Source organism: Ambystoma mexicanum, chromosome 12 (assembly GCF_040938575.1).
Source record: "Ambystoma mexicanum isolate Mex_15411 chromosome 12, UKY_AmexF1_1, whole genome shotgun sequence".
NCBI lineage: Eukaryota > Metazoa > Chordata > Amphibia > Caudata > Ambystomatidae > Ambystoma > Ambystoma mexicanum.
The window spans coordinates 616,873,345-616,890,034 of record NC_090936.1 but is presented as its reverse complement, the minus strand read 5'-3'; the positions used below and the strand labels follow the sequence as shown (position 1 = coordinate 616,890,034).

The 16,690-nt window shown below is 45.1% G+C and overlaps 1 protein-coding gene across 2 annotated transcripts in view; it reads left to right on the top strand.

The window, feature by feature from the left end:
• LOC138513907 (arylsulfatase A-like) overlaps positions 1-13,756 on the top strand; it is a 184,235-nt gene extending 170,479 nt beyond the window's left edge. For both annotated transcript variants that reach the window (XM_069629049.1, XM_069629048.1), the window contains exon 8: positions 8,861-13,756. In XM_069629049.1, coding sequence (XP_069485150.1) covers positions 8,861-9,162 — 302 coding nt within the window. In that variant the 3' untranslated portion in view covers positions 9,163-13,756. The remainder of the gene's footprint in view (positions 1-8,860) is intronic.
• Positions 13,757-16,690: the final 2,934 nt, after the last annotated feature.

The window sequence follows — 16,690 nt, the reverse complement described above, 5'->3', positions numbered from 1 at the left end:
CTCCTGGATAGCAGAAAGACAGTCAGAGAGGAAAGAAGGAGAAGAGGTGGCTGAAGGGAGCCTGAAAATGAGCCGAGCGTCATCCGCATAGCACTGAAAGTTGGGGCAGAAAGTGGCAAAGTGGTGGGCAAGAAGTGCCGGGTATTGGTCGAACACCCAGAGAGAGAGGTTAGACCCCTGGGGAACACCACAGGTAGAGATAGGAATAGAGGAGAGGAAGGACCCAAGTTGAACCTTGGAGGGTCGATCGGAGAGGAAAGAAGTCAGCCAATCCAGGGCCTCATCGGTGATACCCAGGTTATCATGGAGACAGTTGAGCAGGATGGCATGGCTGACCTTGTCAAAGGCAGAAGATAGATCAAGTAAGATGAGGCCACAGGGCGTGTTGGAATCGAGGTTGGAGAGAAGGTCTTCACGGATGTTCAGGAGAGCAGTTTCCGTGCTTCTGGCAGCTCTGAAGCCAGACTGATGGTCATGGAGACAACCAACCGATTCAGTGTGAAGATTAAGCTGGGAGATGGGCAGCTTTTCCAGGAGTTTGCCAAGAAAAGGAGTGATGGAGATTGGGGGATAGTTAGCCGGGCAGGACGGGTCGGCAGAGGGTTTCTTAAGAAGAGGGTGCACAAGGGAGTGCTTCAGGGGGGAAGGGAAGACTCCAGTGGCGAAGGAGTGGTTGCAGAAGTCAGCCAGAGCAGGAGCCAGGGTGTCAATGTGGTCCTTGGTTTTGGACCAACAGGGGTGAACCTGTTTTGATGAGACGTTCATATATTGAACTTGCCTAGAAACCTCATCTGGGGAGAACAGGGGAAAGGCAGAGAAGGAGGGATGAGAGGTGGCCAAGGAAAGGCCAGAGGAAGAGCAGGGAGAAGAGGGAGGAGGGGGAGAGAAATAGAGAGTGGACAGGGTGTCCTGAATTTTAGAGATGATGTGAGAAGACAAAGCTGTGCAGAGTGTCTGGAAGGGGTCATGAGAGGTAGAGACTGCAGCAGGATTGGCCAGCTCCTTGCAGATTTTAAAGAGTTCGGCTGAGTTGTTAGATGCCGCAGAGACGCAGGCTGTGATGTGGGCTCTCTTCTTGGTGCAGGCAGAGAGCCGGTATTGCCTCTGGAGCTGGCGGCAGGCCAGTTTGTCAGAGGATGTACTGCAAGCACGCCATTTCCTCTCTGCCACCCCGCACTTGCATTTAAATTAACAAAACAAGAGCCCAGACAATAGTGGAACAGTTTGCTAGATGAATGCTTTGCTAAAAAGGCAAAACCAAAGGCAGCACTACTTACACAATATAGTTTAACACCAGAGACAACACACCTAGGTCTGAGAGTCCTATATAAGGGGAAAAGGTCTAGGTTTCACATGCAATATTACATACTTACACAATGCAATTTTAAATACCGGAGAAAAAAACACACCTATGTCTGAGAGTCCTGTATAAGGGGAAAAGGGCCTGAGTTTCACAATGCAATTTTAAATCCTGTAGGTAAACACACCTATGTCTGAGAGTCCTGTAAAAGGTGGAAAAGGCCTAGGTTTCACAATGCAATTTTAAATACTTACACAATGCAATTTTAAATTCCGGAGAAAAACACACATAAGTCTGAGAGTCTGCTATGTGGCAGGGTAGGGTGCAGGCTCTAGTCCTAATCCAGGCCACTCCTACCTTGCTTGGTCACTGCTGGTTGACGGCTGGCCACTGGCTTCCCCTGCTGACACCTGCAGACACCAGCTGGAGCCGCCTATGTAGGAGCCGCCCTTAGCCGCAGGGGCTGCACAGACAGAGAGGTGCCCTGGGAGGTCTGTTTAAGAACAGTGATCAGGCCAGTGGTCAGTGGAGGGAGGGCTGGGAGGCGGGAGGAGGGAGGAGGGAGGGGAAGGAACGAAAACCCCTTCTTTGGGTTCACTGCTGAAAGGACTTGTGGAACCACTGTTCTTTTTAAAAAAAGCATTTTTAAGAGACCTGAATAAGAAAGCCAGCCACTCCAGAAGCAAAGAGCCACATGGCCTTGGTCACAGTCCAGGAGCTTCCATTTAAAAAACAATTTTTAAAAACAAATATTTTTTTAGGGGTATCAAGAGGGACCTCGGGGGTCGCAGTTGCAACCCCTGGTGACCCTTAAATGACATCCCTGCTAGGATCCCACCGTCAAAGAAGGGTGCCTATTTGTATCAGGCACAGCTAGAAGGGTGCATATATGTATGAGAAAGGAATACGCTTTGACGTTGCTCAACAGAACATCTCTAAATGTGCCGTTCTATTGTGTGGATAAAAGCAGCGTAGATACACAGGCATGCTATGTTTATGTCTCATCAGTATTGTTCGGTGCATTATTTTTTTCCCTTCACCAAATGCTATTGCATCCATGATAGTCAGCTGGCAAGCTGCGTGGCACCAATTTAACAATTCAGTATTGTTATTAAGCTACTTCACTTTTACAGCTGTTTTTCCCTGATTTAACAATGTTACCAGTTGTGTGACGTTGCTTGAAATGGATCAAAGCAATACAACAAAGGACAAAGTATTCTGCATGGTACACTATATTTAACAATATAATAAAAGGCCACATGTATGTTTGTCCCTGTATGTTTGACTGCTTCACCTGTTGTCACTGCTAGAGGGAGCTGTTTCCTTAGGATAGATAGATAGTGGTCCTACTGTGTTAATGAAAGCCTGCACTTTGGCCCATGTGCACAGTCTCTTACATTAGTTTCATATAAAAGATAGAACATGGCACACATCTAGATGCAGTAGGTCTGAGAAGCTTTCAAAAGTACGTCAGAAGTCCTGATGCACTTTCGGAACACGTCCCTGACTTCTGCCACACACAGGTATGGCGCAAGTTGCTCATTTCACATGATATCTACTGAAACATGCAGCATACCTTGACATCTCACCTCGTGCTGTGATCGGTTTTCTCTGCACAATACTAGCCTTCCCATTCATAGAGCGACAGTAGAACGGGGGTCGCCTAAAGCACATGCTGCACCCCAGTCTGACGTGTTTCCATTGCTAATCACCAAGGTAATAAGAGGCATAAGAAGAGTTTAATGTTTCTTGTTGATTGGATATGTTATTGCGGCAGAATGGCTTCTGCGAGCTGAATTCGCTTGAGTTTATTTTTTAATTATATGACCAAATTGAAGGTAATTCTTGGAAAGGTGTAATCGGGGAAGTGATCGTTGTCAAAGAAACTCACTTTCCACATATGTTCTGTTGTTAAAAAGTGGTGTCGGTGTTTACACCCAGGCTGACGTCTGTGCCATGCCTAGAGTAACTAAATCACAGGCATCCATCATGGATATATGTAAACGTATGCCATGTGCAGTCCGTAGATATACCAGCAGCTACAGGGTGAAATGGCAACGTTACTGAAACAACTTTGCATGCGGCCTGATATGCAGTAGCTTTTTTTTGTGAGCCCATTGCATTAGAAGATTGTTTTGTATTATACAGATTTCTATTGGCACCAGTGAACTCATCACTCCAAAGAGTTCAGGTCAGAGAAAGTACAATATTAATTAGGAAGACTATTAGTCACCAAACACTTCTTGACAGCAATGAGGTTGTATTTCAAATAATATAGTCCTGTGTTAAAACAACATTGCTATTTACAATGTTCTATCATATCTGATTCAAATGTACTACCAACATACATTTTTGGACATGGGGTGGAATAATCTGTTTGCAAGACGCGCGCGTACCACTAAGCAAGGTTTAAATAGTAACATCGCCTGCATCTATTTCAGGGAATGCTACCATTTTGGGAAAGGAACTGAGGTAGCTGGAGCCGACATTTCTAAGTGTTGAACACCCCTGGAGCGGCTTGGCAGATTCTATATTGGCCATAGCCTTCTGGGCAGCAGGCGGCTGACAGGAGACCTCTTCTTGATGTCAGGTGCATAAAACCTGACAGTTCGTCAGCGGTGATCAGCTCATGTGAGGTGGAATTTGGCGAGGTCTTCCTTGAGAGTCTCCTCTGAGAAGTTCTTGAATGATCTGAACATCTGCTTTCTGGGTTTCTGAGGGTTTGCTTGACTGGTGTGGTGTGATTAATTTCAAAGGGGATTGCCAGATGGTGTGGCCAGTCGAGCAGGATTGAAGAGTTGGGCTGCATGGTGGGCAGGGTGGTGATGATGATGAGGTCGAGTATATTACCTTTCCTGCAAGTTGGGTCTTTGATGTGCTGCATGAGGTTCAGAGTGTCAGTAGGCAGTGGAGATATTCCTTCATTGACTTGGCTGCTGGGTTGCCAGGAACATAGTTTTGAGCATTGAAATGTATTTACTAGGTATATGGGCATTAGGCAGAAATGTTAGCGTTGTAAAGTTAGAGAACATTTTGAGATTGTGATGTCATCATATCAGAAAGTGCTGTAATTCGACAAAGAGTACCTTAATAAAGCTTGTATACTCAGTAAATTACCTTTAATGGTGAAAATGTGGGCAAGTTAATGTCGGCACACTACTGCATTATACAGACATGGTAGAAAGACTTCTGTTCTTTGAGGGGAACATAAGTCTTTCTACTATGTGTATGCTTAGTGTAATCCAGTGTATATTGTTACATGGGCAAATGCTGGCATGTTGTGCAAAGGTACCTTTCCACCTATGGCAAAGACAGCCAAGCTACAATGTGGCCCAGATCAGGGGCAAAGCGTTCACAGGTATACTCTTTTTTTGGGGAAACTACAGACATGATGGGACAAAGTCATCACTGATGTGTCCTTAAAAGGGCTAATGGGAGGAATGTGGGTCAAAGTCATCACAGGTGCATCTTTTACTGATAAAAAAAAAGCTGACATGTTGTGGCAAAACCATTGCAGACATGCCGGTTCAGGGTTGAAAACTGGCATGTTGGGTCAAAGCCATTAGAGGTGTGTAATTAAAAGGGAAAATGCTGGTATTTTAGGGCAACACCATCACATGTGTGTCCTTATGGGGGAACATTGTGTCATTTTGGTGAAATGCCATGACAGGTGTGTCCTTACTGGGGTAAATGCTGCCCTAATTTGGTCAAAGCCATCAAAGGTGTGTCCTTTAAGGGTCAGGTACTGTCATTTTGCGGCAAAGTCATCACATGTATGTCCTTACAATGGCAAACTATGGTAACGTGTGCAAAGACATCACGGGTGTGTACTTAAAGGGGCAAATGCTGGAAGTATCTGGGCAAGCCATCACCAATGTGCATTATAGTCGCAAATGTTGTCAATATTTGGGCAAATCCATCGCAGTTGTATTCTTATATGGGCAAATACTGGAAATATTCAAAGCCTTCATAAGTGTGTTCCTAGAGCTGCAATACTGGCATTACGTTTTTCAGTCTATACTGAATATCTACAAAACATTCTAACAGCAAGATATCTATTTTCTGCTCTGTTTCTGTTTTATGGTTCAGCATGCATACTGCATGTCTAATCCTGTCCAGTGTGACCTGTTATTATTTTCCCTCGTTTTTTCACTCTGACGTATCCTCTGATGGATGATATTGTGCCCTATTACTGACCTGCAACTATTAATTACTAGAAATTTAACACATACAAATATTTATTATGAAATTATTTAGCGCATATGTTAGAATAGATTTCCGAACTCTGCTCTGGTGAACAGATGTTCAGGACGCCACCCTTGTTTAGTGAAACAGGGAACACTTTTGCAAGGTTAGCCAGGACAATTCAAGGTTGCTTGGAGAGCTGTCAAGGCTAAGTCTCAGGAGTAGTGGGGTGATCTGAGGTCTTGGATGAGCACACACAGTAGGACGACAAGAATTACTCTTAGACAGTAGTATATCAACAATGTACCATTTATTAGGCCCAGAACAAACAGGTGAATACTAAAGAACACAATAATACTACTATTGAAACACATACTAGGTAAAATATACATACAGTCACTTCGATCAATGTGATAAAGTGCAGATTCCCTCCAGAACCTGTAAGGAGGGAAAGCAAAAGAACTTTATCACAGTGCCCAACTCCAGAAATGGATATTCAGAACTTAAGAAGTCCAGCCCTAAGAAGATTGGAGCCTTGTGCTCAATGTTATATTCATGCGTAAAAGCACTCGTCGATGTGCAAAGTTAGAAGAGGACACTGGAGTGTGAAGAATTTGGTTCCAAGAGTCAGAGGCTGGTCTGCTATGGAGAACAAAGCTATCCTCAATTTTCGGAAGAATATAGAAAGCAAAAAAGCCATCCAAATCGAGGCAAGGACCACAAGGGATCCTTTTTCCGTAAAAACGATACAGAGGAACTAGGGGCCACCGGTAAGTGGTATGATTACTCACCGCCCTTAGCTCACTCCAGGTTCAAACTTGACAGGTTTGATGGTTACCTGGACTATGGCATCCCCTCCTTGGTTACGCTTCAAAGTACAGAGGCGCTGCAGGTGCAGATACAGGTCCGATTTACATCTGGAGCTGGATCCGTCGTCGTGAATGGAGGACAAAGAAAGCACTGATGCAGCTGGTCTCAGGACACTTGAAGAACGGCAGTAAAGTCACCAGCAGTGATCGCCACTGTTGCACAGTGACGCAGGAGCACCCAAGATTCGCAGACCAATGCACATTTCTCTCTTGTGGCCCAAAGCAGTAGGGACAACAACGAGATATGGCAAGAAGATGCTTTGCAGTGGGAACTAGGGCTCTCCCAAATGTCAAGCCAACATGCAGTGTAGCAACGCTCCAGCACTGGTGCCAAGGTACAAGCTGGTCAGTCCACTGGAGGGCCCAGGGACACTTCTGAAAAGGCTTGTTTGCAGGGCACCAAGTAGGCGTTGAGAGTGATTGGTCCCACAACTGAAAAGGGTTAATGCACCTTTACAGGTCTTTGGAGATCAAGTGCAAAGCACGTTTCTACCGGGACTACAGTGGGCTCAGGGTGCCAAATGTTCTCTCAGTGGTTCCGGACAGTCCTTGGATTTGCTTTGCTTCTCACGATACTTGTCTCAGTGTAGAGATCTATTTGGACCTCCAGGGTGATCTGCGGGTCGGCACTCAGAGCCCCTCCTCCTATCCCAAAGTCCAGTGAGTGCTTGCACCCAGCTTGCCAATGAGGAGATCTGCTTCACTCATGCATGCCAGCAGTGGTCCAATCAGGGACCACTGTGGCGCTCATGCTCACGTGCATACCAGACATCCTGGCACCAGTAGTGTGGATTGGGACCAGACAGTCCCAGCCCATTTGCTGGGTACCCACACACATGCCAGGCATTAGGCCAACAAAAGCACCGGCTTTCGTGGGAGAATGCATGCCCAAATGAGGACTCCACGGGTCACAAAGAGCAAGGGGAAGGCCAACGCACAAAATGGCCAAAGGAAAAGACAAAAGACCTTGTGGCACGGCCATGACCGACACTAGCCACAGTCATGAGCCACACGCGGTAAGCGCAGTATGGCTCTGTAAAAGTTAATAAGAATACATGAAAAAGCTTCTGCTGCCACCAATCTACTCCTAGGTAATAATAATAATAATAATAATAATAATAATTTAGCATTTATATAGCGCTACGATCCCTCAGGCATCTGAGTGCTACTTATTATTACCCACGGTGTGTGGTGCTTATTTATCGACCTCAGAAGGATGAAAGGCTGAGTTTGGCCCTGCCAGGATTCAAACCTGCATCAGCAGGCTCTGCACAGATGTCAAAGCGAGCGCTCTACTTTCTGTGCTATCGGACTGGTTTTGTCCAGTTACCAAAAAATCCTTAAGGGATGTCTAGGGCACAAAAACTCAGTGCACGGTACTGTAATGTACTTTGCTCACTAAAATACAGTTGCCAAAAGTGGCAACAAAGTCATGAGGCTAAGAGAAACGATGTTTCCCAGTCCTGACTGTCAGAAGAACAAGTCAGTTTCTCCAGAATGATGAGCAAAAGCCCAGTGGAGCACAGCTCAAGGCTGTGCTTCACTGGCAGAAAGTCAGGACAGGAGGCTGAAACAAAAGCAAAAAGTTGGCCAGTCCACAAATATAAAGGTAAAATAGCAGTAAGTGAAACTTTACCTAACAGCATAATTGTGACATTGCCACTTTGTCGTAGCCTGACAACTTCTAGTCTGCTTACTTATATGTTTTCTAACTAGTTGCACACTTGGCTTAGACCTTGGTACTTTCTGATGTTTCACTTTGCTAGTAGATAGCCTTTCACATAGCCTTCAAGCAATTCTGGCTGTGAGATTACATTGTTATGGGCCGCTGAGCACTGTTGCATTGCCCCTAGGCTGTTCCCTTCTGTGCCTCTGGCCTCCACGAATGCAAAGTGTTACTGGCCAGTAACTGCTCCTCTGTTTGTAACTAGGTCTTGAGCTAGTCCTAACTGATTACAGGAACCCGTAAATGAAATATCTGATGCTGGTAGAGAGTAAAGAGAATAAGCAATAGGAGTTTGTTGACAGGGATAAGAAATACAAGTGACTATAAGTATAGTCGACCTCAAACATTTTGTAGTTTTAACAGACGATGGACAGGGTCAAACCAGATAACCTTTTGCAGGAAAATGGAGGTGGATTCGAAGTCGCCAGTCAAGTACATGAAGTGAGCTGGAGAGACTGAAGTGACAATCGATGTGGATTTACTGCTAAAAGAGGTGTAGTTCAGGAGCTTTGCTAGCACCATTGTATAGAGTATATAGACTGAGGACACTACTGAAGAACTTTCATGTGCAAATAAATAAATGCCATTACAGTACAGCCATTGACTAGTTCATGCATGTTTTTATGCACATTACCTGCTTGTCCTTTAATAAAGTTTTTGCTTTGCTATCTTACTTTGGTGAAATAAGTGATTGCCAACGACTGGTGATAGCATTGATTTGCAGTATTTGATTGTGATTAGCAAACTCTTTGTTTATTGTTCCTTCTCGTTTTGGTTTAGGGGCCATGAACAGCGAAGGCCCACCAGACCAGGACTGCTATCGAACGGCCAATCTCACCGCCCATGACCCCCCACTCCTCTACGACTTGGATGCAGACCCCTCTGAGAACTACAACCTGCTGGTTGGCAGCCAGAGGCATGACTATGTTCACCTCTTGAAAGAGATCTGGCTGGAGAAGGCACGCTTCGAGGCGCAGATGGACTTCGCTGAGAGTCAGTACAACAAGGGGCGGGACCCCAAGCTGGAGCCCTGCTGTAACTCCGACTGCTCGCCCAAGCCCTCCTGCTGCCGGTGCCTGTGATTGCTGTACAGGAAAGATGCCATGCTGAAGGCCTCCTGCTGTCAATGTGTGTGATTACCACCAGGCCAAATATTTGCTTCCCTGCTGCACCATCCAGTTCTCATCCAACCCATCCTATTGTTGCCGTGTGTGATGTGTGTGATGTGTGTGTGATCCCCACCCGGTTGTATTTTAGGTTGGAGCCTTGCTGCAGTCATTGCTTGGAGTCACCACCTTCATTCTGTTGTTGTTTGTGACCACCAGACCTAGGGAGATGTCTTCCTCTAACAATGACTGCACAATGCAGGCATCCTTCTGTTGCTGCGATCACCACTTAAGCAGCTGCGCAGTCGTCCTGGGACAGCATTTGTCCTACAAAAATTAGCAACCAATGCTTCAAAGCAAGTGTACACTGTTTTTACTTAATTAGGGCTAGGATGCCTCTTTAGTTAAGTCAGGGATTACTGCATATAGTACCATGTCGATGGCTGCCACACTGTGTGTGGCAGGACAATGGATCATGTCCCTGGAACCATGGAATATAAATCTTCAAGTCCGTATTTGGACCAGGCACGACTAATTATATGCAGCCGTTGGAGTGCTGTGTCTTGCAGATATAATTGAATCTCAGCCTCTTGCCTTCAGAATCAGAATATGGCTCAACCACTTGACTTGACTGTATTTCTACTTTTCGAATCGTTGTTGAATACAAGATCCTGTGGTTTAGATATAGGCTCCCAAGACTGGGTTTTAGGGGTTCATTATAAGATTCCAGGTCTGGAAAAAATGGCCGTAATTCCAGCACCGTCATTTTTTACAAACCGGAGAAACACATGTTTGCTGGTGCGGGCAGTGATCTACTGGCAGGCCTGACCAGCCAGGAGTACAGGCCCCTACCAGCAAATAAATGCCGCAATCACTGGCACTGGTACTAACAGTGCCAATAATTTCTGGCAATCACTATCGAACTCCATGGAATGGGAACTTGGCGGCATCTATGTCACCGGCAATATCCCAGTAATACCGGGATATCGTGCAGCGGGGACGATATGGCAGTTTTGCTGGAATCCCACCGGAATTACCAGCAGGATACCAGCAAAACTGTAATGGGGCAATCTCACTTTTTGGATACACTTGCAACTGCTCCACATGCTCTTGTTACATGCCTGTTTTGAGCTATCAGATGCAAGCGGTTTAGGGTAGAGTATGTAGATTAGTATGAAAAATGAAAACATGAGTTCCAACGACTAAGCTCAGGTTTGGTCAACTTCGGGTGCCCCTATGCCAGTGAAAACTGAACAGGAAGCTCCCCTTCCAGTTACTCTAAGTAAAAGCCCCTGAGGCTTAGGGCCTGATTACAAGTCTGGTGGTATTTCCTCAGAAATATCACCAAACGGTATTACTGTTACGGCATGTGTTAAGCATGCAGTGACTTGTAGGGTCCGCATGATTCTGCATCATGCAGACCCTTAGGTTTTTCCCCATTTTGGACTCTGAAGGAACTCAATGACTCAGTGGTGAAATTCTATAATACCAATGCTTTTATGAGGAGTTACGTAGGTAGATCGCCATGTTTAAAGCGTGACAAATCACCTCATAAGCGACGTCATGCCACTACAGTCTTAATATCAGTGCCACCCCAAGACAGCAATGAAGCAATTATTTAGGGAAGAGGAAGGTTTTCCAACTAGGCCTAACTTCAAGATGATCCTCAGAAGAACTCCGACGTGAGGCCAGCATGGCAAAGGAGTCTCCGCCCCATCGATTATATTTAAACTCCGGGATAACCAGTAATCACTGACACCAAAGCAAGAGAAAATGAAGATTTTCCAAAAGGAAACTCATAATTTGGCAGTACTGTAAAACACCCAGTATTCAGACACACTACATATTTTACCTCTAACGCAATATTCGTAAACAGGCCCTTACTCGCCTTTAAGACAGAGTCCTTAAGCGTCTACTTTTAAACATGGAAGATGGGGACTATGCAACCTTGTATGACTCCGTCAAAATGGCGAGTGGCTGAAAAACCTGCTATATCATTTAAAACGTCCCGGTAGCATGACTTGGAAAGCTATAACCGTGAAGCTATTACAACAAGAAACCGGTATTTTAATATAACTTTGGTGCTCAAGTCATGCAATATGGCCATGGGCTTGCACTACTTAACACGAGAATGCAGAAGGTTTATTGCTTGCGAAAGACAGATTTTACTGAGAACGCTGCACTGCTGGCTCGTTTTTCCCTTCTGTCCCTAAATGGTGGGCGGTGGGCTGAAATCACGATCACCGGGCAAGACACCCCTCAAAACATCGCCCCATTTCTTATGCTGATACCTATCAAGAATATGAAATCCGTCTAACTTTCAGAGAGCCCTGAAAAAGGGCCAGGGGCAGCGTGAAACAATTGCCTGCAATATCTAATTGCAAATAAATGTGTACTGTGCAAGCACTGAAGGGTGGAAGAGTTTCCTGTCCATGCTACCTCTCCAGCATTAGTCTGATGCTGAAGCCCACGCAGGAACTTTAGTTTCTAACAGCCAAAAATAAAATGGGCAATAAACCCTCTCAAAAGAAGGTGTGTCTTCCTCCTCTCAAGTATCTGTCCAAACACTTATGGGCTGCATGGAGTCCACGATTATTCTGGATTCAGTGAATAGCCGTCTGGTGATCAAGCTCATACATTTGATAGACATGAGGGGGTTACTCTTAAGGGGCTTATAAACAGCAGTCATGTCTCCCCCTTTAAAACGATCAGCGGGCCGGGCAAAACCACAATATTGTGTAAATGTGGAGCGCATCTGAGATTGGCCCACTCCAAAGTGCGTGAAACTTCTCTACTAAGCCCCTTCCCCCACAGTACTTCTGCTGAGCTCTGCTGAGTTTCATCCTGACCTGGATGCCCTGCTGCAGTTCTGTAAAGCCTCAGGTGATCTGTAAAGCCTCAGGTGATCTCCCACACACTCCAATGACATTAAATGACAACCTCCACCCAGAACAGCCTGGATGGGCCAGAAAATAGCGGACTCTCAATGATAACAGAGAGCTAGCTCTGAAATGCGCCCTATAAAATAGTTCAGTATTGTTACTCCCATGTGGCGCATTAATACCGTGAGACACCCATCCACTTGGTGAGAAACAGTTAAAGCCTTCCTTGTGGTCTTTGATAACTTTGCTTAGCTATTTGGTATCATGCAGGCATTGCTACAATGAGCAGCTGAGCACCGTACCACATCATTTAGTGCATCTGGGTCACCTTGCCCATGAGTGCTTAGAATGGAGCAGTAGGATTGCAATTTTTGCTTTTGTTGATTAGGAATCATCACTCTTCTTCGACCAGAAACAGAACCAGGCTGGCATACAAAATCAAAGACCATCCTGTGACAAGGTGCACAGAAATATAAGCTACCGGCCAGTTGCTGAGGAGGGGGTTGAAATAATCTAGGATTCACTTGTGTCCCTAATGCTTTGATGAGGGTGGGAAATGTAATTGGAACAATATCAAACAACACACTCTGCATTTTTTTAACCTATTGCATTATAATACATATATGTACAATTTGGAAAACAGGGAATTAAGGAGCTTTGCCCAAAACCATACAATTACGGTTGACTTCTGAAGGCTTCATCAGAATGCAGCTCTCCAAATGTTACGTTTAACAACTCAAGAACTAGACCACATCGAGTACTATGCATTCAGTGCTGTGTTCAGCCCTTTCTGAGAACAAGGACAGGGCAAGCTTTGGCAGGGCCATTGTGTCATCTAAACTCAATTATTGTAACATTCTGTTATCAGCCCCCTAAAGACATTACTAATAATGCCACGCAATGAAGATCGTGATTCTTAGCATCAGTGCCCTCTTTCCTCCCCACAACTTCCTGGCACAGGTCATCAATGTTACTGTACCAGCAATGCTTCGTTCCGGCGCCCCTGATACTACTGCCAGTACTTTCTAACTGGACTGCTGTCATTGTTGGACTGACCATGTCCTGCATACATTACCACAAGCATGTTCTTCAGACAGTACCAGACAGGAGTATGCAGAGGCCTTCAAACCAAAACAATATGTAAACTTCTAAAAGCTCAAAACGATGATTAAGGAGGATTGGGCACACTACTCTTGCCTCAGGGTGGATTCCATGGCTGCTCTAGAGCAGTTGGTGTCGTTCAAGGCCGCCTGCTCTGTAAAAAGAAAGTAGTTACCATTCAACCAGAAACCCCACGTAGGCCACCAGTTTTACAGCTTAGAATGTGTGCATGTGTGTGACCAGCATCACAGTCTATCACCACCTCTGTCATCTCTCCTGTCAGCAGGGCTCAAGTCGAGGGTAGATGCGGGTGGATGGAGTGTCCCCACTTTTTAAGAGGGAACCTTGTTATGGTAATTTCTGGTGATGCCACATTACTTGTGCCTTAATGATGTCACAACCTAGCAAATATTATTCAGAGTTAAAAGTGATCTTTTATTTTTAACATTGATTTTCTGTTTTACTTCTCAACCTGTTTGAAAATTGAATTTTTCTTTGGGATGAAATAATGAAGAGTGAATATATTTTGTGATAATATGATAATATGAAAGAATTTTGTAAATTCAAATAAACCTGAATTGATTCATTGTCCGGATGTTAATTAGTTGCTACAACATTTAGTGCCACAATGGACAGAATTACATTTCACTTTAATATGGGGTTCGTTAATAAAGACGTGTGAAATAATGTAGGAATATCTCATTCGATTTAAACTAATCATCTGAAAAAGGGCTACGTTTCTGACCACTTCAGTGAAAACTGAAAATGTGAGAGTACAAACACAGCGATTGTAAGCAAGCATTGACAAGTCCAATAGTGTTTACGTTTGCAGTTGTCTTTTGCATTTAACATTTATAAGTAAGAATGCAGTAACTGTTTGGTCTCTATTAACCTGAAAATTCCAAACAAGTCATCAAGTTTATGTTTGCAAACACATGCAACTAGTTATAGACATATTAGCACCTGGCAGGGTGGAGGTCGATCTCCTAACCAATCAGGCAGCTTGCAATGGGGTCTTTCCCTCATGTCTCCTTGGAAGCGGGAGGCCGCCATATTCCTCACAAGGATGAAGGTAAGGGCACCCCTGTGCATCCACTCCCAATTTCACATCCCTCACCCACCCCCGCGCTTGCCCCAAGTACCTGGGGTACCCATGCCCCTCATTGGCGCCAGGAATCGGTATTCCAAGCGCATCCCCATTGTGGAAATGGCTGTCATGGAAAGGGAGAAGGGACTATGCATTGTTCCCTACTCCCTAGTCCATAGCAGCCATATTGGTTTTTAGTTTTTTTCAAGTTAAGAAACGGCAAACACGCTGTATCTCAGCTTGAAAAACAAATGATTAGCATTCCGAAATATTATGCAGGATGCTAATAGCAATAAACCCCTCTGGGTGGGGGACGTTACCAGTATACGCAATACCCGGTCTATCCTTAAAGCCCTTGCTCCACTCAGGCTTGTAACTGGCGTGGGCATTATCTGGCCCAGTAAATCCCCCGCCGCCAGGATTTAGTGCTTAAGTAGAAAGGAAATCTCTTCGCTGCTGTGTACCAACGTCTTTTTGCTATGGCTAGTACTAATGTTATGTGTCAGTGAACACTAACTTTCAAACATCTGTAGAACTCTGAAAGTCAGCATGGTATGTTCAGGGGCGAGCCAGGGTTGCGGGGCAGGGATGAGCTATGGTGGGAAGCTGCTAGGTTTGAGGTGCAAGGTGAGCTATGGTGGGCGGGAGAAGGGGTGGGATAGGGTAGAAGAAGTAGGCAGGGGTAAGCATGGTATGCATGTGTGATTTAAGGAGGATGAACGGATGGAGAGAGGTCGGATGAAGTAGGTGGAGGAAAGTGAGAGATGTGGTCTTCGTCCAGAGGGGTTAGGTTCAGTGAGGGGTGAGTTTCGATTGGTGATAGGAATGGATGAGGTTGGAGATTGAGTGAATGGAGAGATGGGTCATGATGTCTCGCGCCTTGAAACACGTGTGTATAGGCGCGTTACAAATGCCATATCATATCATATCTTATCCTGATAGAATTAAGTGAGGAGGGGTGTGTTGGGAATAGGGTGGGACCAGAGAGAATGGGGTTCCATGGAGGTCTGTGGGTGGATTAGAGTGATAGAGATAGAGAGATAAAGTGAGGAGTGGGAGTGGTAGAGAGAGCGGGTAGAGTGTATGGGGTAGACAGAGGGGGTAGGGTGGGTAGGCGACATAGAGATAGGGGGTAGGGTGAGTGGGTGGTGTGGAGAGAGACCAAAGGGAGGGTGGGTGATTGGATAGAGAAACAGTGAAGGTGGCTTGGTGTTGTAGAGAGCATAGGTCGAGTGAGTGGGCTGGAGAGAGGGGGTAGGGTGAGTGGTGGGTGGGGTAGACAGAGGGTATAAGATAGGTCGTCTAGAGAGTAGGAGTAGGGTAGGATAGTGTAGAGAAGAGGGATATAGAGAGGCAGGTCAACATTGTTTAGTTATGTATATGGTCGTTAATAAACGCGTTGCAAGATTATAGGTTTTTGTGCTGTGCTCTCTCTCACTCTAGACTGCCAATGACAGATATGCAACCATGCCATGGGTGCATATGTGTATGAGCCAGTGAATCAGGAACGAGAGCACAGCACATAAGCCTCTGTTCTTGCAGAGTTTATTAGCATGTGAACACCATCGATTGGAGAGGCCAACTTCTTACCTGAGATCGAAGCAGGCGGCTCAGCTCAGTTCCTTGTCCTCGGCCACAAGTGACTGACCCTGCCTTTAGGCTGCTCCACTGCTCACGGGCCAGGCCCTAACTGCACATCAACAAATTACATCCCAAGACACAACCAGCCACTGTACATTTAATTTTCAAAGAACTACTTATTGAAAGTGGCCCAAAATAGCTCCCAATTTCCCTTGAACTGATGTCGAAAGTAGCCCAAAACAGCCCACTACGCACACACCCATAATTTCCCCCTCAAATGTTTTCTGGTAACCCAATTTTGTGGGAAAGAGCCCAATCTAGCAACCCTGCAAATCACTGTGTGGCTGGGAAATGCAAAGCCCGATGCTGACTGGCTTTTCACCAAGCTCTTATTTGGAGGCAGACATTAAGGAACTGATCATTGGGCAGTACGGCGGTGGAGTTTGGTAAAATACACTTTAGTACTTAGATGATTTCATGCCGTGATGAGGCCAGTTGTTATGCCAACCAGATATCTCACATTCAGAACACCATTTTCCTCTGTTACTGTAAAAAAAGGTTTGACATTTATGTGATACAAGTGCACAAATAATTGCCAAAACCAGCTAAAATTGGCTAGGTTGATCAACAGCACTATCAATAGATGAGTTTGTGAAAGAAGATTGAATTAATCTGACAGGCAGTGAGAAGTCTCATTCAATTATGTAGGTAAAATGAACTTAATTAAAATCTACAGTGTGATAACTCTTTGGAAGGAATTTAGTAACACACAGGTAAGTATCTGAAAGAGAAGTTGATGACGGAATTTAAGGAACACATGGTAGAGGCAATTAGCTCCATTAAGGGGAGGAAA